Source organism: Alosa sapidissima, chromosome 21 (genome assembly GCF_018492685.1).
Source record: "Alosa sapidissima isolate fAloSap1 chromosome 21, fAloSap1.pri, whole genome shotgun sequence".
NCBI lineage: Eukaryota > Metazoa > Chordata > Actinopteri > Clupeiformes > Clupeidae > Alosa > Alosa sapidissima.
Window position 1 is genome coordinate 31,416,615 of NC_055977.1, and position 27,237 is coordinate 31,443,851.

At 39.6% G+C, this 27,237-nt stretch overlaps 1 protein-coding gene across 1 annotated transcript in view; it reads left to right on the plus strand.

Annotated features, from left to right (window-relative positions):
• The window catches only part of serpinf1 (serpin peptidase inhibitor, clade F (alpha-2 antiplasmin, pigment epithelium derived factor), member 1), a 117,241-nt gene that overhangs the window by 45,184 nt on the left and 44,820 nt on the right, over positions 1-27,237 (plus strand). Inside the window, exons 4-6 of the mRNA XM_042076139.1 lie at positions 2,322-2,477; positions 2,583-2,786; positions 21,710-21,849. Coding sequence (XP_041932073.1) covers positions 2,322-2,477; positions 2,583-2,786; positions 21,710-21,849 — 500 coding nt within the window. The remainder of the gene's footprint in view (positions 1-2,321; positions 2,478-2,582; positions 2,787-21,709; positions 21,850-27,237) is intronic.

Sequence of the window (27,237 nt, forward strand, 5' to 3'; positions counted from 1 at the left end):
AGTTAGGAGCGAATTCTCCCATGTACGTAAGGGGGCGTAAGGGTGCGTAAGTAAAAAAAAAAAGCGCGTAACTAAGGGCTTTTCAGCCAGTGCAAATTCTTCCCTTCACTTTAAGTGATGGCTCGGAGTGAATTTCAGCTTAGGGTCATATGCACGATGACCGCAAAGCAAACATACGCCCAGAATTTTGGCTTTTCCCAAATCACGGAAGTAAAGTTAATGCAGAAGGAGCGGTAGCAGCAAAGAGTAGAAGCCATCAGGCAAGTGTTATTTAAATAAACTCCTGATGTAGGCTACTTGCAAACTTTCCAATGCCTCGTTTAATGAGTACAGACCCTTTTTGTACTACTGTATAAGTTTAGGGGCGCCTGCAGGAATTAATGCTATCTGTACTTTTACTCCGCTACATTTCTACAACACCATCGTTCCTTTTTACATTACATTTTATGATCAGTTTTTTTTTTCTCTTTGACAATATTTAACATATGTTAAATATTTAACATATTTAACATATTTTCTATTTGTCCTGTTATGAAATCATGCATTGACCAATTTACTGTAAGCTTTAAGTTTTAAGACACTTAAATACATGCTTAGCATTTTGTGCAAATAAATCATTATGGCTACACTGACAAACTCTTAGCCATGAACTGTATATCCTGATATAAATATTTACAGATAGGCGATTTAAGCACAGCTCGGTTTTAAGAAGCTTAAAGCCCACAATTGGAGACCCTATAGAAATTTGCTACCATTTCAAAACAGGATTAGGCCTACTCTGGAAACTTTATTGTACAGGGGAATGCATTACATCTTCTGTGACTGCGTCAGCCAACTCACTCTTAACTTAAGTAGCTAATAGGCCTAAACTGGTCGCTGGTTTGTTGAGAGAACACACCTTTCCATTAATATTATTTGCATAGTTACTTTAAGCGCAATCATCAAACAACATGCTGTTTCATCTTGTAGTGGTGCTCGACCTTAATAGTCCCCAGAAGTGCTTAGTTGGAAAAGTGCTTAAGTCAGTGGCAGAATGCGCGCAAGAGTTGTTGACATAACAAACGCCAGATTTTGGAGTAGCTCCTCCTAAACACATAGCTGCCTCTATGTTGAGTAAAAAGACAAGTTAAAGGCAAGTTAAGGGCAGAATGTACGCAGGCAGAAAAGCGCTTAGTTGCACGTTTTTGTATTACTTACTCACATGGGAGAATTTGCACCTTAGAGCGGAGCAAATAATGGCAGTTATTTGGTGAAAATGGGCAATGGGCATGGGCAAGTTCGTTGTCAGCCCTGAATTATATTATTTGGTAGGCCTAGCCACCTAGGCCTATACAGAACATTCAGTTTGTAGCCTTAGAAAGTCACGAACGTTTGGCTGAAGTAAACCTATATGACGGGATTACGGTTTTCAATTAGGCCTTAATTGGCAGCTGAGTTTGCCAAATATTGGCTAGGCCAACAAAAATTGAACTGGTTTTGTTACACCGTAACTTAAAGAAGAACTTTATCTTAATAAAACAAGAAGGGCTAAGTTGTCATACGCCCTTTGATGCGTAATAGGCTACAGGAAAATCCCAGAGATTCGTGAAAAGATGCAAAAACTTCTTAACAAACAAACATTTTTCCTCCAGGGCTCAGTGTTCCATACAGTAAGTCAGTGTCCACAAAGTTAATCAAGCTGTTCAAACGCACCATATTATTACATTTTTATCCATTTTTTTCGCAACACCCGCATTTTGCAATGACAACAGCAATATGTAATAACATGTAATAACAACTGCAAAATGTATTACATATTGCATTGAGGCAGTTTATTACATAATGTGGCAGATTATTACAAAATGCGGAAATGTTATTACATAATGGCGTGCAAATTTATTACATTTTGTTGTTATTACATTTTGTTGTTACAGGCTATGTGGTGACCATTTTACTGTAAGCCCTCATTGCAACCCAGTCTTACGCCAGTTTGCGGCCGTTCGCCATTCAGTTAACCATGCTAACGTTTTCAAAATCAAAGACTGGTTTGTGTTTTTTCTGGATTGAAATGCCATTCAGAAGGTCAATGAGAAAGTCCACGTTCCACGTTTTCATATCAACCTAAATTAACGAGGTGGTAGATCAGTCTGGTTCTATTTTCAATAAGGCCACCTTGATTTCGAACTTACACGCTGTAGGTGTGACAGAAGTGAGAATGGGAGAATGCACGTAACTGGAGTGCGTAAAAAAGGGCTTACACACGATTTACGCGCGAATGGGAGAATTCGCCCCTTAATGCCCATGACAATGTTAGTTACGGTTTCATAACTTTCCACATGCAGGTGCCTCAGAGCAAGCGGAGAAACAGCTATACAGGGCTTTGCGGTATCACACTCTTAAGGATATCAAATTACATGACACCCTGAGTGAACTGCTGGTCTCTCTGAAGGCCCCTGGAAAAGGCTTCAGCTCTGCTGCACGTGTTCTATTAGCCAGGAGTAAGTATGTGTGTGTGACAAAGAAAGACTTTTTGTATCATCAGTGGTTGCTGAGTGCTGGATATATTTTCATATGGTTTTGTGTGTGTGTGTGTGTGTGTGTAGGGTTACGTCTTAAGCCTGGTTATCTGAGTGATGTGGAGAAGCACTATGGTGTTAAACCTTTTACACTCTTGGGGGGACCTCGTGATATGAAGACAATCAATGATTGGTTTAAGAGAGAAACGGGTGGCAAGATTAATCCAATCATCTCTGCACCTCTGCCACGGAATGGAGGCATCAGCTCTGTAGGAGCAGCCTACTTTAAAGGTAGTATCCCTTTTATTCTTATACCTGTTTTAGTAATATGTTTGATATGACCTTTATATATGTAGTATTTTGGGCATATGTGAATGATGTGTACAGATGGCATGTATGTTTACATTAGTATGACTATGGGTAGGAAACTTCTTTAAAGTGTTTATTGGTGGAGTTTATGAGTTTTCTTTGGTTTGTCTGTAGAAACCCTCACCACACTACCACAGAAGTGTAATTATATGTTTAGCATTGTTAGTGGTATAAAATAACAACGTGGCACCCTGCCCGGTTAGCATCACTGTAAGGCCATTCAGTGATAATGCAAATAAGCGGTCTTGCTCAAAACGCCACCAATTATCTCCATCCCCTACTTTTGTGTATGTAAATTGTGTGCATAGTGTATGTTTGGTATTGTTTATACGTGTGCTTTTCTTTGTGTGTGTGTGTGTACAGTATGTGCATAGGTTCACTTGTGAGGGTTTGTGTGCCTGTTTATCTGTGTGTGTGTGTGTGTGCGTGCTTGCCTGCATGCAGGGGCGAACTGGGACCAAAAATTGGCCTTGGCAAATTTGTCTCAAGCGGCCCTCAAATCGGTCGGGCACACCTAATTATATACAAAATCTTTGCATTTCCCTTAAATATGCATATATGTTCAACTGTCATGGAGCACTGAAAGTGATGTAGGCCTCATTTGCTATTACTCTGACTGATCAGAGGTAGCCATGATCTCCATATTCAAGTAGGCTATACAAGCAATTATTAAAAAAGAGTTTCTGTTTGAATTCAAAGTATCATTTCAAATTATTCAATTACTCAATGAAGCCTATGTATAAAGAGCTAAATTACCTAGATTGTCGTAGACAATAATATCACTGTAGGACAACTGAAACAACACAAAATAAACAGGGCTGTTGCTGGAATTGGTAACACTCCATAATAAGGTGCCATAATAAATAGCAAACTAGTAATTACCTAACCCTTTGTTAATATTTGTTAATTGTTACTAAAATATTTATTTGGCACAAGTTAATAGTTTTTTTTTTATCATTAATTCAATATTAGTTTGCATAAAATCTGTATATTAATATTTTAACAAATCTATTAACTAATATTGTATTAATATGTGTTAATAGTTAACTAAATGTCTTTTTGGCACTAATTAACAGTTTCTAACATTTCTTACAACTGTTTATTTACAAACTATATACTAATATAAACGTTAATGAATTATTATTATTTATCTACCTTTTCTGATTAGCTTTGTGGAGAATTTATGGAATTTATGGTGTATGGCTTTATGGTCTTGTGGGGTGTATAAGGCACCCTACTGCCAGTGGTTGGTTGTGTGAGAGTTTGCACACCTCTTCTTCCACTTCATCCTTATTGGATACCTTTGTGGTTGGCTGTCCTGTAATTGGTGACCCTCTGTCTAGTGTTTGAAAGTAGTGTACTCTTTGCCTTAGGAAGTACTATTTGGTTGCTGCTTGAATTTGGTGAAATTCAGGGGAGGGGTGTAACAGAGTAAGAAATATAATTTAGTGTTTGTATGTGATTTTTGCCGTAATTAAAGGGGTGGTTCAGGATTTTGGACATAGGACCTCATTTCCAAGTAAGCAAGTGTGATATTTATCAGTGGAGACCGTTTTCAACACGTTTCATCCAGTCGTTCTAATTGCAGAGTTCGCAGGTGCTAGGCTAGCGCAAGTCAACGGTATGTGCTAGCCTGCCACTAAAAACAGTCTTACCTACTCCAAAGGACACTCGAGGCAAATTCCAGACAATCGATGTAAATGTCTGTGTTGATAGAATAGTGTAAGAAATACAACTACCATCGCATCGCGTTGCAATAGTTATACTTTGTTCCCTGAAGTTGGTAGTAGTCATTTTGCATCTCAGCGGCGGACTGATATTACCAAGGCTACTACTAGGTATCCCCATTGGAGTGCGCTTTACTGTTTACTTTTTGGCGCAGTACTACTAACTGGAGCAAGTGTAATTCCGCCGCTGCTAAGACACTAGTCCCTCAAAATGTAATGCGATCGTTGAAATGCAAGGATAGAATAATGTTAGAAATAAAACTATCAATACAGACATTTACATCGATAGTCTGGCGTTATAATTTATTTGCCTTGGGTGTACTTTGGAGTGGGTAAGACTGTTTTTAGTGGCAGGCTAGCACATACCGTTGACTTGCGCTAGCCTAGCACCTGCGAACTCTGCAATTAGAAGGACTGGATGAAACGTGTTGAAAACGGTCTCCACTGATAAATATCACACTTGCTTACTTGGAAATGAGGTCCTATGTCCAAAATCCTGAACCACCCCTTTAAGCAGCTTTTTTGAGATTGGTGTTTTGGAGCCCCCTTTGGAGAAACGGTATACTGCAGCTCTGCTGCGTTTTGTCCTTGCAATGTTGCCATAGCTGATCAGAAGCGGTATGCTTTGCATTGGGTAGGTTGACTGTATAAAGCACTCTCCACTTTGTTTTAATTTTGTAACTGTAAAATGATGTTTACATTGAAAACTTCTATATACCACCTGTATTATATTACTTTACATGTATTTTTAGGATTTGGTAGCAATTCTAGCAACTTAGAGAACGTTTATTAATGTTTTCATTATGACCACGACGACTTCATACACACGAGTCTGGAAACTCCGCTAGCAATTTTCCATGCATTCAGTGTAGTTTAGCTTAGTGGTCATGGAAAGTGCAATTCAGTCTAGCAGGAAATTAATGTACATTTTGTTTAGCATTATGTTTATGCATTACCTCCGTATGGTCTACGTCTGTGAGTGTTTAGAGTCTCAGAATATTAATAAACTCGTTCTGTGTACCTGAACATTCTATGTCGCACGTCTCCCTTGCTAGTAGGGCTGACAGTGATGGTATAGGAATCATGCATGTAATATAGCCCATTCAACTACTTCTTTTTATTTTGCTTGTGCAGATGCTGTTTTATGTATGCCAGTGCCTGAAGGCAAGGGCGTCAGTTTGTTTTTAGAAGTGGTGGGGACAATAACCATAAGCTTGAGTGTGTTTTGAAAAGTGCGAGGTAGGCTACCCTATTCATCCATTCAACGCTGCATTACAATATGCTCAACAGTAGTGTTGCGCCGGGTAAGATTTTTTACCATCCGCACCCACCCGACCCGTCAGGAGAGTCAATCCGCACCCACTCGACCCTCAATATGCACTGATTAACTACCCGAACCCGACAAAAAAAACAATGTCGGGTTTTTTGCTGCAACGTGTGTCTGAAAACGAGGTGAAAATTTGCAAGCCTGCTGACCTGTTCACATGATGCGGAATTTTGGGGAGGCAGCATCAGCTATTAATGTGACGTGCAACAGGGACGTGCCTAGGCGTATGCCTTATTATGCGTGGGCCTTCAGATGCAGCAGGTGTGTGATTTCCAAAACCATGGCGGGAGAACCGACTGCACTTTGGTTAGCTTGCATTTGCTTTGCTGTTGCTTAGAATGTTAGATTCTTGCGATAGATGTCTTCAGACAATAAAAAGTAATTTGGTTCAGTCATTCAGTCATAAATCATTCAAACGTAGGCCTAGTGCTCGTCATGAAAAGAAAACAGCAGCTTAATATTTTTCAGGTGTTTAACAGTAGGCCTAGGCGCACTGTATCAGTTATGCCGTAGGCAGTGAGATTATTAGGCATTGCATCCTGTCACTCTGTTTGGAACATCGCAGTTCGGGTTGATAAGATTCAGTTAATGCGAGTATGGGTCGTCTCAAAGTTTGGGACAATCAAACAGCAGAGTAGGCAAAGCAAATCCTACTTGTTAGGTTACCAATAGCTGTCTTTTCTCTATGCCTAGGCCTATCGGAAATCGCGACATAAACTCATTGGTTTCTTTTTTTCTTTTCTTTCTTGTTCGCGTGTTGGGTAGTGAAGCGATGCATTTAAATCAATGTACATCAGAGCCGATATGGCCAGCCCTGATCTGCTAAAATGACCCTAGCCAGATGAATGTCGTTCCGTTTAGCTCCGCCTAGCTTCACTCACATCCATCTGGGACCTCTTCCATTGAGAGTGATTTCTCCAACCAACTTTATGGTTTAGCCAATCAGGACGCAGGGCGGGAGTTTCATAGATGTGACATAGCGTAGAAGCGACTGTGAGTCTGTTATTAGCGTCACGGATTGGCTTCGATGTGAGTGGTTGAAGTAGCACGTCAATAGATGACGGACAAGTGGCTTATTCAATCATATGCAAGCATTTTTTGATTAGGCCCAGCCTTCTGAAGCAACACTTCAATGGATCGGTTCCAGATGGATGAGTGGAGCTAGGCGGAGCGAAATTCATCTGGCTATTGCCAGGTTACTGATCTGCTGCTCTGTAAGGTATTTCTGTCCCACCCAAATTTGCTGAACTACTTGCGGAGTAGCCTAATCATCACAGACATCACATGTATCACACGAACAAGCTTTTTCTCAGCTTTTAAACAATGTTGGTGGTTAGTTGTTGTGGTAAACGGTTCGCGAGAAAAGTAGCCTAACTTTAATTTAATCATAGCCTATTTTCTACACCCGTCTCCCTACCCATTCATCTTGGCTTCGCGAACTTTCCCTCAACACATGACAAACCATATATCAGAATAAACAGCAGACCTTACCGAACACAAAGGTGTAATTTTAATTAAAGTTTAAAGCACTCCCCTGTACAGTTAGCCATTCCAGAGTAATCCGGTTTTAAATTTGCAGCAATGTCTATATGCATGTGTCCAACTTTGGGGTTCACAATGTGTTTAAATTGTTCAATAGGCCTACATGATTTTATAACAGGCCAAATACAAAATAAATGTTACAAATATCGCCTAGATAGCCTATCTGTAAACATTACAATCAGAGGACATATAGGGCAGACCGACGCTCATGAGTTCATGCTTTGTTTTATCGCTGGATTTTGGGATAGCCTACTATGGCAACCGATTGCATTCCGAGCTACAGTCAACTCTAGCAGGCATTACATGACTGGAGGGTCGGGTGGGTGCAGATGTTAAAAAACCTTAACCGCACAACACTCGATCCACACATATCTAGGCAGGTGTGCATGCTGTGAGGATGTCATTGTGCGCGCCTATCGCATTGGTTTAGACTCGATGATTTCAGTAGCCTATGTGGGGATTTTTTCGGTCGCAATTGGTTTGCACATTTTTAGAAGTGGTGGGGACAAAATTCAAATGATAAATAGTGGTGGGGACATATCCCACCCGTCCCCCCGTAATCTACTCGTATGCCTGAAGGCATGTTTTGTTTTAACTTTTCCTAAAGGAATAAATGTGATAAGCCAGTTTTGGTCTCAGTCCCTTCACTGTCTGACTAATAGTTATATATTACTAATATATTAATAAATCTTAACCAACTTTATTATAAGGGTCCCCCATACTGATAGTTATATATTACTAATATATTAATTAAGCTTAACCAACTTTATTATAAGGGTCCCCCATACTGATAGTTATATATTACTAATATATTATTTTTTATTTTATTTTTTTTAATTTTTTTTTTATTTGCAAACATCATTGACATTACAGAAAATGCAACACTACGACATGCACATGAATACTACATACGACAAACAGACGCACATTACATAAACACATACTGTAACTTAACAAGACATCACATTGACTTGGCTTCCACAAACATAACACAACATAACATTAATAACAGAAAGGCTAAGGATGATTTGCGTCCAGGATGATTACAGATATGATTATCAGGGATGAAATTGATGACCGGAATGAAAAGAAGGGGGGATGCGGATGGTAGCTCTACAAGTGTGAATGAGGTGGTGTTGGGATGGGGGTGGGGGTGGGGATGGGGGGTGAGGGGTAGTGAGTATGTGAGGATGTATGTGTGTGTGTGTGTGTGCGCGTATAAGGCTGGCTTGCTGTTGGGCCAGGAGGAGAGAAGCTGGAACATAGAGAGGGAGGGTTTCAGAGGAGAGGAGTTGTAATTATTCTATTAATGATAAGTATAATAATAGGAATAACTGATTGCCTGGTTGATTGCCTGACTGATTGCCAACCTGGGCACCCATTAATGGCCACAGTTCCACCCAGCCCCTGCAGTTATACTGCGACGAGCTGACAGAGGGGAGGACCTGCGTGCCACCCATCGCCCCAGGCCCCCAGCATATGCACACATCCCCCACTACCACGACCAACCACACCTCGCCCCCAGACCTTCACCCAACACGCCACTCTTGACCTAAATATGTACAGTATGTGAATGGCTAGGTTGAGGGGTCTATCTAGAGTGTAGCATTAAAAGAAGTGGGCATGCATGGTGAATATCTGTCAGGATTTCCCCATGCACACCACACTTACCCTGTGTAAGATGTATGCCTCCTCAATGTGTGCATTAAAATAAGTGAGGCATGCAGATAGACACCTGATGAGGCATCTACCTGCACTCCACTCTTACCCTAGCCTGTTTTGTAGTTTTTGTTTATGTATGTCACCTAACATGTAGTGCGATTAAAAGAGAGTAAAGCGTGCTGTGTGCTTCCAGGACAAGGCGTGTGCATGAGCGTATGAGGAGGGTGCACACCGGGGGCCCAGGGCCAATAGATAACCCACAGGACCCAACCAATGCCAAAACCACACAGCGACCCGCCAGGACCGAGTCTCCCAAGCCATCCAATGGGGCCCCGGCAGAATAACGATGGGAGAGGCAGAGAGAAAGAGTGAAATTAGTAAAGTTATCAGAGAATGTAAATAAAAGGGGGAGGGAAAAAAGGGGATGCTATTTATATTACTAATAATAATAATAATAATAATAATAATAATAACAATAATAGTTCCAGCTACCCTCCCCTGCCTAGTGTTCGATGATATGTGTATCTGTTGATGAAGTGTGTTATGATCGTGTGGAGATGGAACTCAGGCAAAGAGGGTCAGGACTGTAAGTAGGTGATAAAGGGGTACCAAGGAGAGGTTGTATCCTGAGTATTGATTAAGTTTGTAGTTGATAGGTTTTCTAATGATATATAGTCTGTTAACAAGTTTTTCCAATGAGTGATGTGAGCTTTTTTCTTAGATTTCCAGTTCATGAGGATTGTTTTCTTGGCGATAGTCAGTGCTACCAGCAGTGTTTTATTGCAGGAGTTGCTTAAATTGACTGTGGATGTATCACCAAGTATGCATAAGGAAGGGGATGCTGGGATGTGACAGCCAAAGATGGAAGAGAGAGATTTTGTGACACTCACCCAGAAGTGGTTGATTGGAGTGCAATGCCAAACTGCATGAATGTATGTATCTGGGTTATTTTGTGTGCAGTGAGTGCAAAGATCCGAGCCAAACCCCATTTTAGCCAATTTATGTGCAGTGAAGTGGAATCTGTGAAGAACCTTGTATTGTATTAGTTGTAGATTACTATTCTTTGTCATGAGGTAGATGTTTTTGCACATTTTGGTCCAGAAGTCGGCACCGGGAGTAATTGATAAGTCTGATTCCCATTTGTGATATGGCAGGCCAATTGTTTTTTCTGAACGAGATATAATTTTGTAAATTTGGGAGAGTATTTTTTTGGGAGAGGGAATATTAAGCAGCTCTGAGATTGGTGGGGGAATGTCAAGGTTAGCTGTCTGGATGTTAATTTTTCCTAGGATAGATGATTTAATTTGCAGGTATTGTAAGAAGTGTTTACTCTCGATGCCGTGCTTCTGGACCAAATATTATTACTAATATATTAACTAGACTGCATTTCCGGCGGGAACTGCGAAAGTGTGCTTGCCCTGGTCCGGTCACCAACGTGAGCAGACAGTGACATACGCTATGCTGAACCTGGCTTGATCCAAGCATTCTAACAGTGCCTTTCAGTGTTGGAGCAGTGGCAATACCTCAAAAGCTCTATTCAATTGCCTTGCGGGTTGAATGCGATTCGTTGGATTTTACCTTTGGCCTGCCTTCGAATTTAGCTTCTATGACTGAGATCAAATCAATAAAATAAAATGACAGCAGTGATTGGCTGCAAAAAATAAATAATGTCACGCGTCTTGCGCCTCTCAAACTGGGCTATCAGGTAACCTACAGAGGAATTGAAATGATGAAATATGACCAAGGCATTAAAAAGCTGCTTGTTTGTCAGGATACTTTTTCACTGATTTATTTTTAAAAAAATATGAGCTATGAGTGTGAATGTTATATATTCCATCCCACAAATTATGTTTTACTGGTTTATTTGACAAATAATCTATATGGATTTGCTCTATAAAGACCTTATGTCTGTTTGGGATTGTTTTGTGAGCCTGGGGTTGTTTTGAGAGCCTATTGATGTAGCCTATCTCAGAATAAAGGAATACTTCATATTACTCTAAACCACCGTCTGTAAATCAACTGTATACTACTGTCTACATTGCACTATATTTCTTGACCTGTCTCTGTATGTTTCATCACCTTTCTATACTTTGCCTCACATTGCAACACAGCTCAGATCTTTGGTTGCTATGAAGGCCAGTCGTTCTAAATGGATGGTTGCTATGGCCAAAGGCCAGTTCTATCTCTGCCGTTGTCAAGCGGGCATATCGTAGAATTCTGATTAACCTTATCTTATTTAAAACATCTCTATTTTACTTAGCCCACTTCCATACAGTGGGTCCCATTAAGAAGTGGCCACTTCCTGCACGCTTACCTTGATTCACACAGCAGCATTATTAAATTAATCTGTCACCATACGCCTATGCCTACGTTTGCAAAGAAAACATTTTAATTTGATTCACATGAAACGTTACATTTCATGTACATGTTGACAATGAGTAGGCTAGTTTTGGTTGTTGGTGGTGTTATTGCATCCCTTAGTTATGCCTACAATGCAAGTTCCCTTAAGCTGTCACAGACGTAGGTGCTACTGTACTTTTAGGGCTAAAGTGCTTCGTGAATTACTGTTAGTAAAAAAAATAGCAGTCCTAAAGTTACACGTGACGAAGTTACGAGTGCAAGCATCTCATATCAAATGACCATGGCATTACGCTAAACAACATAAATCCCAATTAGCAACATACATCTCCTCCCTATAGCTAGCCACACAAGAAATGAATGATACTAAATCTCTGCTTAGCATGCTTCTCCGCTTAGCATTCTAATAACAGAAGGGGCACATTTATGTTGACCACTACAACATGACTCATTATGTCTGTAACGTTAACTGTATAAAACACTTACTTTCATAAAGGACGCACACCATCCAGCACATGGAAACCGATATTTTAGGTTCTTGGCCACAAACTCGAAACGTGTCTCTCTGAAGCTCTGTTCTAGAATCTTTGCTCTGAAGGCTGTGTTGCTAGGCGACATCAAATAAACGAAATGATAGTCTTTCAGTATTAAATGTGTATGTGTGATTCCGAATGGATGTGTGTGGTTTGCAAGAATAAACAAGAAATAACATTTCCAATAATTTCCCATGATAAATTACATAATATTTGCACCTTCATTACTTGTGAATCTCACACCGTATTTCAAGTAGGCTACACTAGTGAAATGTAATACAACGTTGCCACCTAGCGTTCAGATAGGTAGGCTATTTAACATTAACGTGACATTGCTCGTTTATTCTTTCGTCCTCCATGCTTTTAGGAAAACAATCTTTTTATCATAGTTCCCTCTTCAATGAGCGATTACCAGCTCGTTTTTGTAACAGAGATAGCTGTTTATTGTCCCTAGGTTTACAGAAACACCTATTCATATTAATACGTAGCCTATGGAGTGCTGCCGACCACTGTTCATTACATGACCCAGAATGCCTTGCATGTCTTTACAACAAAACAACACAGTAAAACCTAAATGCCCGTAAACATATGCATTTGCATACTTGTAACATTTTTAATAATACTCTCCCATCATGATATGTAACAATAATGAAAAATTTAATTTGAATACCGTCAATGTGAAAACAACTCTATTATGTAAGCTATATATAGCTACTGTTCTCCTTGCCATTTCAGTTCGTAAGTCCATACTATCCCATGGCAGAGCAAGGATTTCATGATTGGGCAAGGTTGCCTGGAAACATTGTGTCTGCTCTGAGACATTGTGCATACGTGGAAGGCATTGTGATAGAAGGTGAATGGTGAAAAGGTGAATGGTGTGAGTTACCAAATACCCGTGGGTGGTTTGCCAAATGATGGAAACTTTTGGAATATTAGTTTTTTTTTTTTTGCCTATGCACCCTCACACTGGAGTCCCCAGTTCATATACAAAATTTGGTATCGATATGTGACAGTGTTCCTGAGATATGGACGACTTCCTGTTTCGGAGCTTCGCCGCCGATTTCGTTTGGCTGTGACGGGCAAACGCTTTCGAAAATCAAAAATCCTTCCGCTAACATTTGTGAGGCTTGGTCCAAGGATAATGTACGTCAAGTTTCGTGGCGTTCGGACCAAATTTGTGACCTGTGAAAATTTAGTTTCGCTTTCTGTTCAATCCAATATGGCGGACGAACGGCACGCCCACCTGACGTCATCTTCGCGACCAACTTACACCGGTACTGACCGGACGTTTTAAAGTTGGAACGGTGTCTCTGTCTCAAAGGGCCTAGGCGCTAGGGCTGACAAAAAATTAGGGAGACGGGAAAAATAATAATAATAAAACTTAAGAAGAACAATAAGTGTGCTGCTTTGCAAGCACACTTAATTAAGCTCAACCAACTTTATTATAAGGGGCCCCACGCTTAAAGCTATATACTACTAAAATATTAATTAAGCTTAACCAACTTTATTGCAAGTGTGTCTGGCGCCGACAAGAGTGGCGGCATGTCAAGGTAGCTCCGTGTTTTTTTCTTGAATTTCCCTTTCGGGATCAATAATGTATCTATCTATCTATTGTAAGGGTCCTATGGGGAGTGGTTCATATTGGGATAGGCAGAAGCACAGTTTAATATCAATTAGTTAAATAATGATAAGTCATTCACTTTTCTATTAACATATAGTTTGTAAATAAAACATTTAACATTTAAATGATGTAAGAAATAACTATTAATTAGTGCCAAAAATACATTTAGTTAACTATTAACACATATTAATGCAATATTAGTTAATAGATTTGCTAAAACATTAACATACAGATTTTATGTAAACAACAAATATTTAATTGATGATGAAAAAACTATTAACTTTTGCCAAATAGATATGTTAGTAACAATTAACAAATATTAACAAAGGGTTAGGTAATTACTAGTTTGCTATTTATTATGGCACCTTATTATGGAGTGTTACCCTGGAATTATTTTATTCCTGTAGGCTATACTACCTACCTACATTACTGGTAAATTTTGGAACAGTAGTTGAACTAATTATCTTTAATGTCTTCCAGTAGCCTATCGTATAGGTTATATACAGCTTAGTTGGCTTGTGCATGAATATGACTTGACATTTTGTAGCCTACATTTCCATCAGTCTACAGTCTTTTAGCCCATCTTTACCATGATAACCCTTCCAAGATAGAACCCTTTCAACACTCTACTTTGAGAGACCAACCACCACTCATGCAAATTTAAGTTGCGCTATTTGTTATTATAATCACAGCACGGCCTTACTATGTTATCATTACCATATCATTACATTATCGCAATTAATAAGTCATCATAATCATCATCGTCACCATGGCATGTACATAACCTACCTGCTCCGCCACTGAGTTCATATCATGTAGCGTCAACTAGGCTCTACACTCTCCACCACCTGCTCACTGTCCCTCTGCTCTGTATGCTTGCTTACATCTCCTCGGGGGTGCATGCATATGTGTGTGCAGTGCTTAATTTGTAAAGTGGGAGGTGCCGGAGCACAAAGGCGGGGTGGATCTGGCGACTCAAAACGGGGATTTGAGGTTACAGACCAACAACAAAAAAACCTGCGTACATAGCTCTGACTAAAAAAAACTAAACAATGCGGTGTGTACACCAGGGCAATGTTTATTAACTTCAGAACTTGCAACACACTGCACTGCATGGGTGTAAAATGCAGAGCCGGACAGTAACGGAGTACATTTACTTGAGTACAGTACTTGAGTACAATTTTAAGGGATCTGTACTTTACTCGAGTATCATTTTTGGGGAGTACTCATGACTTTACTCATGAGTACTCCCCAAAACATTTGAGAGGCAAATAGTGTACTCTTTACTCCACTACATTTCTATCCATAACCGTGAGTACCAGTTACTTCTAAAAAAAAAGGAAAAAAGAAAAATCTCGGAAACCCTCAATTTGTTGTTTCCCTCTCAAACGTGATTGGATTGTGCAGGCACCACTGATTGGGACAGCCTATCAGCAATCACCTTCAGCTTTCCGCCAAAGTCAACTCCATGGTCAGATTTAGATAAGAGACGAAATCATGGACGAAACAATGGAAGACACGCAGCAGGTCCATCCTGGGAATGTGCCAACCTGTGGCCCCACCTCGCCAGACTATTTCAATTCAATGATAGTTTTCGCTTCAAGTGTTTCAAATACAAAATACTAGTATTTTGTATTTGAAATATGTATTTTAAATACATGTATTAGAAATACTGCCCATCCCTGACAACATGGTAAAAAGATGAAAATTACTTGATTTTACTTTCAATTCCTTTTACATTCTCCAAGGTATTAACATTAACATTTTTCATAACTCCATGTAGGACGTTTCTGTACATCTATGTAAGCACTGTGGCAGTAGCAATGCAATATTTAGAAAATGTAGGCTACTCAAGTGATAAAGCTGTGTACTCTGTCCGCCTCTGGTAAAATGTAAAAAAAAAAAACAGCAATTATCCATTATCAAGTTATCGAAAGAAACTAGACAAACACTCTACGCATAGGCCGAAATAAAAACATATAGGCTATAGTATGCTATATATTGCAATGATGACCACCCAGTAATCAATAATCAACTAGATACAGCGTGGAATGATTAGTAATTTATGACTGACACATCTGAATACCTATCTGAACCATAGACAGTACAAGAAATGGACGAACAGACTCCGTCGTTTTCAATGGGAGGGCACTGAGTCAAATAGAACGATTTTTCAGTTGGTCCCCCCCAGTACTGCGCAGACTCACACTTAACTTCGTGACGTTAGCCATCGAACTGAATCTTGTAACTCATATGATAGATACACAGAAATTCTTCTCACACTTCCTTCGCCTTCAAAGTCATCAAAGTTAAACATTTATTTATGTATTATTATTAATATCATCCTCACCAAGTCGTGTTAATGTTGAAGCTACCATACATGATCATCTTCAAAAACAGTCAACAAAACAAAAAAGTTATAGCCTTGAAGCTAATCTTCTTTCCACTTTTCCGACCTACGGTCAATCCGTCGAAAACCTCTGTAATGATTAGTGCCGTTTTAAAAAAAATTAGGTTTACTTTTTTATTATTATTAGGTTGCCTCTGTAATGCTTTACCAGAGAGGGTTAAAGCGGAGCTAGTAATCAAGGATCTTTGACTTTACCTTAACATACGGTCGTGTATGCTAGGTTTTGCTTATGAGTTACCGTCATAGACCGTAAGGTGAACTGAGCTTCTTATCCAAACAATACGGTTATCTCCCTACGGCGCGAAAGAGAGATTACGTCAAAGCTAGCTTCCCTCCAACCGAACAAGCTAACCATTCTTCTTACGGGTAACCAACGTTACGGACGAGGTAGTGGAGTCTGTTTTGCCTTTGTAGTGTTTATGTGGATTACACAGAAGCTACAATATCGGCACAGGATATATGTTATATGAAGTTATGGTATTTCAAAAAAATCCTAGAATGAATGGACTTCTATGGGAGTTAGCAGAGAGGTGGTCCCTCCAGCCTACGTCGATTCTTCTATTTCCGGGAATTCGCCTGCCCCCTTGATCTGAACCCCTATTTCCCCCCGGACACCTCCACCCAATCAAAACACATCGGAACTGACACATAATATGACACAGAGAGGGAGCGGGAGACACAAACACTCACACACACACACACACACACACACAAGCACGCACACAGACCGGGAAAACAGGAGATACAGAGGAACCAACAAAACAGTACAACAAGGGGCTAATAGCCTCGGCGCTAAAGTATGCTATATATTGCAATGATGATCACCCACACCCAGTAATCAATGATCAACTAGATACAGCGTGGAAGCGCGATTTCTTTTTACCTTAACATAACGTTTCCAAAATCATTTTGATGGCAAGTAACCTCATAACATGATGAACCACACTTCTGCCATCATCCCTCTATAGGCGATTACCGACCTAGCAACTTTCAGGTAGGAACACTTACCTATGAAAAAGAAAGGATGTTTTACGGAAGGTAGGCTAATCATTTGGCCAGTCACTGCAAAGTTAGGTTAGGCTTAGGCTAATGTTAGGGCTGCAGTAGCCTATGCCGCTGGCCACACATTGAACGATTGACTGAAATACAATGCACAAAATGCATTGTGCTGGATGTTAACTGAGACCCCGTTTACACGAGCATGTGTATTTTTATAAACGAAGACATTTCCCTACGTTTGAGCCTTTCATTTAGACCAGAGGTCTCAAACACCCGGCCCGCGGGCCAAATCCGGCCCGCGTCCTGCCCAATTCCGGCCCGCGACGTATGACAAAATAATAATGTAATCCGGCCCTTGAGGCTATTAATTGCGACAAACAACGATACTGATTAAAATAGACGATATATCCAGGTACGGTGACAAATCTCATTTGTAGGCCTACTCTGCGCCACTATGTGCAAGACATCCAGAGCTTGATTCAAACCCAAAATCGCTGCGCAAAGTTTTCAGGAAATACTTGTATTACACGCGAGAAACACAAAGACGTGCATTTGTAATGACGCGGAAGCGATGCAGGCCATAGTGTTGCAGAAATTAAGCAGAAATAGCCAGGCCTACACCAAATGCTGAAAAACGTTCACGTGTGTTGAAGTCTTAGGTAAACTATGTTATTCACCTATTCTAATTCTAATTCTGAAGGAGAATATCCTTTTGGAGATTATGATCGATCGTCTATGACAGTGATAGTCACGGTGCGTCTGTGAATGAGGTGGAGGTGCGTGTATACAACGGTGTCCACTAAGCATACCATGCTTGTTTCGACCCTCTGCCCAACATAGCTTGGAGGTTGCAGTGGTAATCGTGATGATAGTGTCCGTAATGGATGTGGTACAGACAGCAGGGCTAGTAGAAATAGGGCTCTAAAGAACTACAAAGTCACCCGCAATATGATGCGAACTTCTGGGTAGGCTACTGCAGATTACCCGCGATAGGAACTGTTTGACCAGAAAACTTTATTGTAGGCCTATATTGTAGTAATCTATTACTAAACCACAACATCTTAGGTGTTTTTCTGTTAATTTGTTATGTGGGTAGTATGAAAAAAGGAAAGTAAACCTGCTTAAATATGTTCATCCAGTATTTACTGAAAGGTACATACAGTAATTTGAGGTGCTTGGCATCCAGTGACAAATTAGATGGGTACATTTACCCCCTTCATAAACTTTTGTTTTACTCAAAGATTTTTACATTTACAGTATAACTTTATCTCTGACCACTTTCAAGCCATGGCCTTTTAAATTTTTATATAAAAATCCAATGGTGTTGCTTTATTAACCCTGATGCCTAGTTTGCCAGGTTTAAAAAAGTTATGAGAGGAAATATTTTTATTTGGTGTGAAACACACACACATACTGTACCTGTTTTTTATGTTTTTCATTTATTTTATAATTTGTATTAATATTTATTTTATCATTATTTTATTTATAAGCTAAGGTTGCTAGCACAGGTGTCTAAAACTAGATAAAAACACTTGCACTTTCTGTTTGCAGTTTTGTGTGGTATTTGAAAAAAAGAACATTGCATTTTCAGAAATAGCCGGCCCTCCAATCAGATGACGTTGGCAGAATTGGCCCCCAGCTCATTTGAGTTTGAGACCCCTGAGTTAAGGGCCTCTATTGTGATGCCATCAGCCTAATGTTAAGTCTATGGGGAAATTTTGAATAGTTTTTAATTACAGTGCATGAAAATGCACTGTACTGTTCTTCATTAATTAAAAACTGTTAAAATTTTCCCATTGACTTAACATTGGCCTCTATGACATCACAGCAATTAGAATCTTCTGCCAGGTGGCCAGGCCACCTGGATCAACTGTCAGTTTCTCAGGCTTTAAGCAAAGATGGTTGATTACGAAGATACTTCCTGAGAGGCCATTTCCTGTCCCTGGAAATTTATGCAAATAGGGTAGCAGTACACGCCCCGCACATTTATGCAGTGATCGGGCTCCCTTTTTTACATTGAGGTCTATGGCAGAATCCAAGAATTTCCCAGAATTTGTCAAAGCCTTATTTTTCTGAGCAATGGATGCACATTTCGGACACGGTATCATGATCTCCAAACCCTCCTCCCCATTTCAGTAGAATGTCGTGACAGTATGACCCTCCAGTCGGGAGAAAATCAACATTAATGAAGGCGTACACCAAGTTTGTTTTGTACTCCGGCTTGTCTGGCGTGGAACCGAGGCGCTCAAACGTCAGTAATACATACGTCAGTTATACGCCCCTGTGCAGGCGGGAACTGAACCAGAGCCCATCTCTGACTGAACTCCACTCTGCCCTCATAGACATGAACTAGGACGACCCATCTTGCTACGCATTCATTATCTTTGCTTTAAGCATACAAACTGGCTCTATTAAGACTACACATCCTGTTCAACTGCTTCCTCTGCCAAAAACTGTTTCAAAATAAAAGTCCTCACTACAATATTTCACTGTTAAACAATTTAACCATTTAAACTACTGAACTTTTTAACTGTTCAGCCATTCTAAGTGTTACTTGTCATCAACTATGACTCCTACCCACTGTAGCTAGTTAGCATGGTTAGCCTGTTAGCATCGCTAACATTATTAGCATTTTTAGCAAAACTGCTAAAAATGATTAGCTAAGTTGCTAAGTAACATGGTTAGCATAGTTAACATTTTAGCATTGTTAGCATGCTAGTTAGCATAGTTAGCATAACTACTAAAAATGATTAGCTAAGTTAGCTAAGTCCCATGTTTAGCATTGTTAGCATGTTAGTTAGCATTGTTAGCATAGTTATCATTTTTGACGAAACGACTAGAAAACATTAACTAAGTTAGCTAAGTAACATGGTTAGCATAGTTAGCATGTTCACATAGTTAACATTGTTAACATAAATTTTAAAAATGAATAGCTAAGTTAGCTAAGTCACATGGTTAACATAGTTAACATGTTAGCATTCTTAGCATTTTAGCATAACTGCTATAAATTATTAGCTAAGTCACATGGTTAGCATTGTTAGTATAGTTAACAGCTTCAGCATTATTAGCATTTTTTAAAAACCTGCTAGAAAACATTACCTAAGTTAGCTAAGTAACTTGGTTAGCATTATTATCTTTGTTAACATAGTTAGCATAACTGCTAGCAAACATTAGAGCCATTCCAACTGTCAGTTATCGTCAACCATCCACCTAAATAATTTAACCATTTAAACTATCCACCTATTTAACTGTTCAGTCATTCCAACTATATTAAACCTCATCTACCTAGCAACCAGTGTAGTTTGTTTTTACTCTGTATGATATTTTACATCATATTTTTGCATTTTCATGCACTGTATTTCCTTCAGGAAATGCTTTTCTAGTTAGTGCATGAAAATGCACTGTACTGTTCTTCCTAGGCTTCTTTTTATTACAGTGCATGAAAATGCACTGTACTGTTCTCCCTAGTCATCATCTTCTTATTATTACAGTGCATGAAAATGCACTGTACTGTTCTTCCTAGGCTTCTTCTTCTTCTTCTTCTAACACGTTTAATGCAGCTTCAACCATTTAACATAGAAACTTCATTCAAACTATGTTACGTAGGTCTTACTTAGGACAAGAGTGCTATGTATGTTTCATTTTTGTAACTTTTATACTTTCTAAACTATTAATTAAAAACTATTCAAAAGTTCCCCATAGACTTAACATTGGGCTGATGACATCACAATAGAGCACTTAAGCATTACATTACATTACATTTAGCAGACACTTTTTGACCAAAGTGACTTACATATGTCAGCTATATTACAAGGGATCACATTGTCCCCAGAGCAACTTGGGGTTAAGTGCCTTGCTCAAGGGCACACCGGTGGAAGCCGGGAATTGAACCGACAACTTTCAGGCTACTGCACGCTAGCCCAGCTCCTTAACCACTACACTACCACCGCCCCTAAGCAATTAGAATCCTAGGCCAGGTGTTCCGGCCACCTGGATCAACTGCCAGTCTCAGGCTTTAAACATACAGTCTCATTGTCTTGAGACGACACATCTTGTTCAACTGTTTCCTCTGTCCACAACATAATTTAACCATTTAAACTATCCACCTATTTAACTGTTCAGTCATTCCAACTATATTAAACCTCATCTACCTAGTTCAGTCATTCCAACTATTAAACCTCATCTACCTAGCAAATAATTTAACCTTTTAAACTATCCACCTATTTAACTGTTCAGTCATTCCAACTATATTAAACCTCATCTACCTAGTTCAGTCATTCCAACTATATTAAACCTCATCAGGTTGCTAATTAGCACATCATCTGTTTTAACAATATATTTCACACCATATGTTTTGCATTTTCATGCACTGGTAATTCCCTGGAATTGCGTTTTCTAGTTAATAGTTTAAAATTTATAAACGTTATAAAGATGAAAAATACAAAGCCCAGATGTCCTAAGTAAGACCTACGTAACATAGTTTGAATGAAGTTTCTACGCTAAACGGTTGAAGCTGCATTAACTGCGTTAGAAGAAGAAGAAGAATGAAATGCCTAGGAAGAACAGTACAGTGCATTTTCATGTCACAACATTGTTATTTATGTACACTGCAAATAAACAGACATCATCTCATAATTATTTTTTTCCCTTTCTGGGTTGATCACAGGTAAGTGGCTCACAAGGTTCAGCCAGACCAGTCTAATGGAAAACTTCCACCTTGATGGAGAACAGCCTGTTCATGTTTCCATGATGCACCAGACAAATTACCCTCTTAAAATGGGAAAGGACTCTGATATTGGTTGTATGGTAAGGAATTATTACCAACTTTCTTCTCCACACTTTTTTCTCTAGTATCCTAACATGACTGTGATTCATAATTTCCTTGCAGTATAATCAGAAAATATCTTGTACTGTATGTAAATGGGAAATTCCATGCAAAGGTCATCCTTACCATGGAAAAAATGCACACACAAATAGAACTGTTCTTAAAATGTTCATTTAGTTCTATATTTTATTGTTTGTAACTGATCTGATTGAATTTGATGGAGAATTACACTCTTTTTACATCATAAATATGGTGGGTAATGATATGATCAGCAAAGTTACCAATTTTATACAAGCTAGGACTGCCACTGTTTTCAGTGTGAAGAAGAGCATCTTTCTTTATATTCTACAACTGTTCTCCCACTATTTGGAAATTCAGACAGTATACTAGTGGGTTATACATATTCTGTTTTGGTACTTACTACTAATTAGTAAGTAGAGATCAAGGCTTACTAGGTCATTATTAAGATTATATCAAGAATAAAGGCCTAATTCGTCATGAACAAGAAATTTGTGAATACACGCCTAACAAATGATTAATGTTGCCTAACACATGCCTTACAAGTCACTAATACAGGCATTAATTAGGTATGTATTAGTGGCTAACATGTGAACTTTAAAATGAAGTGTTACCAGAGCATCTAGTATTAAGGACAGAAGGAATGCAACTCGCAAGCGCACTTCACTCAAAGCAATTCAATGTTTTGCAAGTTGTGTGCGTGTCACCATTCAACATTGTGAAGGAGGGTGCGCAAGCTGGGCAGCAGTGCTTCCATAAAGCAATTTGAATTTGCGCAATTTTTACAAGCATTACTTACAGCATGGGTCACCAAACTGGGCCAACCCCAGCCCCTCTGCCCCCAACTACTTGAACCGGCCCTATGAGGCAATACCCAAAAGTCATCATGGCCTATTTTTTTAAATTACTTTTTGGAAAATAATAACACGTCTGCATCTGGTATTTCGTTGATTTTTTCAGTTAAAAATGTATATTTAGTTATAAAATGAACTATAGTTGCTGAATTTTCGTCACCCGACATGCTCGAGATCAAGCAGTGACAAACAACGCACGCACAGAGAACTGTCAGTCTTCAGGACAGCAAAATGGCTAGTGTTAAACGAAAAATTTATAGAGAGTGCAGAGTTTTCAAAGAACAGTGGACCAATGATTATTTTTTGTTTAGTGTAAGGACCGTGCAGTTTGTATCATATGTAAAGAAAGTGTGCCGGTTTTCAAAGAATGTAATCTGCGTCGTCACCACGAAACCCGCTACAAAGAGTATGCTAGCTTGCGAGTGCAAGCAAGAGAAGACCGGATTCGGAGGATGAAGGGTGGACTGGCTGCACAACAGAATGTATTCCTTTGCCAAACTCAGGTCAACCAGGCTGCTGTCCGAGCTAGCTATAAGGTATCTCACCTACTAGCTACCCATGGAAAGCCATTTACTGATAGGGACTTTGTTAAAGAATTCCTGCGGATGGCGCACTTAGTATGGTTGCCAGGAATCAAGTGTTGATATAGTACTGTGGATATAGTAGTGGGGATGGCTGTGCCAGGCTAGTAATTTCTACTACACAATGAGGCCTGCTAGTGTTCATTTTGGTCTGGGTCATACATACATCTGGAAAACCTGTATTTATCCAACTATACACTGTACATTATTTATCTCTATTGTATACACAACCATACTCTACCTGCACTTGGTTTTATTGCTTCTTTGCACTTCTGGTTGGATGTCAACTACATTTCATTGGCTCTGTACCTGTACTCTGCTAAATGACAATATTTTTAAATAAAGTATAAGTATATATACTCTTTTGATCCTGTGAGGGAAATTTGGTCTCAATCCGTGAATTAGTGAAACACACTCAGCACACAGTGAAGTGAAGCACACACTAATCCCGTCACAGTGAGCTGCCTGCAACAACAGCGGCGCTCGGGGAGCAGTGAGGGGCTAGGTGCCTTGCTCAAGGGCACTTCAGCCGTGCCTACTGGTCGGGGTTTGAACCGGCAACCCTCTGGTTCCAAGTCCGAAGCGCTAACCAGTAGGCCACGGCTGCCCCCAGACATCACCATGAAACTTCCTCAGTTGATTACTTACACAAGTATGAACAAAAAATGTATTACAAGTTTTTGAAATTCTAATTCTAATTCTAATTATGCAAATTAGGTATTATATAATTAAATATGCGCAATTGTGCATATACTTTCGGTAGATAGATCTGAACATATGATAAAGCCAGGTACAATTTTTTTTTTTTCATTTTGTTTGCATACAAGATGAAAATAAAATTACAGAGGGATTTCAGGATATCTGCTTTCATTACCTAGGAAATCAGAATATACTGTCCATAGCCTTAAAAAATCGATTTTTGGCATATATTTTTGATTAAAATGTCACATAAATCAGGCCAGGAATGATTTATTAACAAATCCCTTTGTAAATACCTTCAGAATACTGTAGTGTATAACTGGAACGTTTGGTGTACATAGGTGCTACATAGGCTGAGATGTTTCTACTGGAAAATGAGAAAAACTCAATTTGAGAAAACAGCCTTGGAACACAGCCAAGAGATTCCGTTCTCAGCCTAGACTCGCCTTTGAACTTTCGGTATTGGTTGCGGATACAAAGGAAGTGTCCATATTTGGATTGCACAACATCATGCAGGAAAAACAGAGCTTTCCAATGGTTCTACACATGATATAATTTGTATCACGGTCGCGGTAGAGCATGAAACGTTAGAAGGCTAACTTTTGGTGAATTTAGGAGAAATATACAGGCACGAGTAGACAAAATGTAATGAAATAAACACCTAAATGTGTAAATCGTACTTTGTTGTTTTTGTTGTTTTCACCTGTCGTGTCTCACCTTAATAAATTATGTAATAATATGTTTTTGATGAAGTAATAATAATAATTATTTCCATTATGTTACATACACATGCACTAATGATTAGTTAGGGTGAGGATACATATTTTATAAGCCACTTCTTAATACTATAATTCATGATTAACTCAGGAGTTACAAGTGGTTAGTTAATGATATTTTGGGAGCTCATCTAAAGTGAGGACGTTTTATGCCTTGCAACACATTTACAAATGAGTTATAAAGTTTACATTTGCATTTATTCATTTAGCAGACAAGCGACGTACACGTCAATTAAATTGAAGGCCCATAAAGTTATAAGGTTATAAAGTTATACGTTATATAGAGTTATAAAGTGGTTTAAAAAATATGTATCCTCACCCTAACTAATCATTAGTGCATATGTATTTGTTAAATATTACTTCATCAACAAAATATTATTGCATAATTTATTAAGTATTAACAATAATTATGCTGTTCATTGACTTTAGTTCAGCATTCAACACGATAGTACCTCTCACCTTGGTCACAAAGATGAAGGCCTTAGACTGAACACCACCCTGTGTCACTGGATATTTGACTTTCTCACCAACCGTTCACAAGTGGTTAGAGTGGGGGGTCTGACATCTGACACATTAACCATCAGCACTGGTGCTCCCCAAGGCTGTGTTTTGAGTCCACTGCTGTACAACATCTACACACATGACTGCAAAGCCAACAATAGTCATACCTCCATCATCAAGTTTGCAGATGACACAGTGATCTTGGGCCTGATTAGTAACAACAATGAACAGCTCTACTTGGACCAGGTTGATGAGGTGGCACAGTGGTGTCAATCTAACAGCTTGACACTGAATGTCAATAAAACCAAGGAAATGGTAGTGGATTACAGCAGCAGAACTACAGTTACCCCCTACTAATGATCAGCGGGCAACCTGTAGAGAGAGTCACAAGTTTTAAATACCTTGGTGTCCACATTACTGAAGACTTAACATGGACTGTTAACACTCAATATGTTCTGAAGAAGTCCAGACAACGACTCTACTTCCTTCGTCAGCTAAGGAAATTCAAAGTTTCTACATCCATCATGAAGGCCTTCTACACTTCAGCGGTTGAGAGTGTTCTAACTGGTAGCACCTGGTATGGGAACTCCACAGTTAGAGATTGTAGTACTCTGCAGAGAGTAGTGCGCTCAGCTGAACGTACTATAAGAACTCAACTCCTTGCTCTACAAGATATCTATTCCAGAAGAGTACTCCTAAGAGCCCAAAAGATCCTGAAGGACTCTTCTCATCCTAACAATGGATTATTCCTACCGCTGAAATCAAGAAGATGCCTATGTAGTCACAAAGCCAGAACTGAGAGACTCAGGAGAAGTTTTTATCCCCAGGCCATCCGAACTCTGAACTCACACTATACTGACTTTGCACACATTCACTCCTCAGCACTCTCAAACATTTCCCAACTCTGAACTCACACTATACTGACTTTGCACTCATTCACTCCTCAGCACTCATGACCCCCCCCCCCCCCCGACACACACACACCTACATGACTTTTAGCACTTTTACATCCCTCTCCCTATGCTACAGATGGGCTCCCCCTATTAAGTCAGGTTCTGCTCAAGGTTTCTTCCTGGAATATGGGAGTTTTTCCTTGCCACAGTTGCCATATGGCGTGCTTGTTTGGGGTAAGAGGGTTTAAGGCTGCCAGTCTTATGACGTCATTTTCTATATTTTTGATATGTTGCTGAGTGGATCATAAACAGCCCCAGCAATGAAGAAAAGTGATTGATAATGACTGACTGCCTATTATTGTGTTACATGCTTCAAATGTAAAGCACTTTGAGCTGCATTCTGTGTATGAAAGGTGCTATACAAATAAAGCTTATTATTATTATTATTATTATTATTTATTTTCTTATTTCATCACACGTCAAAACACACACAAAAACACACACACTTACATCATCACTGTCATCACCACACATACATACAGCACACTGCTTGCTACAGTAAGCCTCATCTACATACTTGCTGCACACTGCCCCCCCCCCCCCCCCTACATACAAAGCACATTGTCTTCGGGATCTTCTCCATCACACATCCTCTACATACTTACAGCACACTGCCCCCACCTACCCACACACACACTGTACACAGACACACACAGTCACTGCTCCACTCCCCTCCCGCCCACACACACATCTTCACTGTCATCACTCACATATATCATACATACAGTGCTCTGCTTGCAATACTAAGTCCCTTCACCATACTTGCAGTACACTGCCCCCACCCCTCTCCCCTACATACACAGCACATTATTTCATCAGGAAGCTTCTCCAACACACATCCCCAACATACTTACAGCACACTGCCCTCTCCCCACATACACAGCACACTATCCCATCTCCCTTGTCACCCCCCCCAACACACACACCAAGACCCCTGGCAGTTGGGTTAGCCCTTTGAGCCGTGGATCTGCCCAAGGTTTCTTCCTT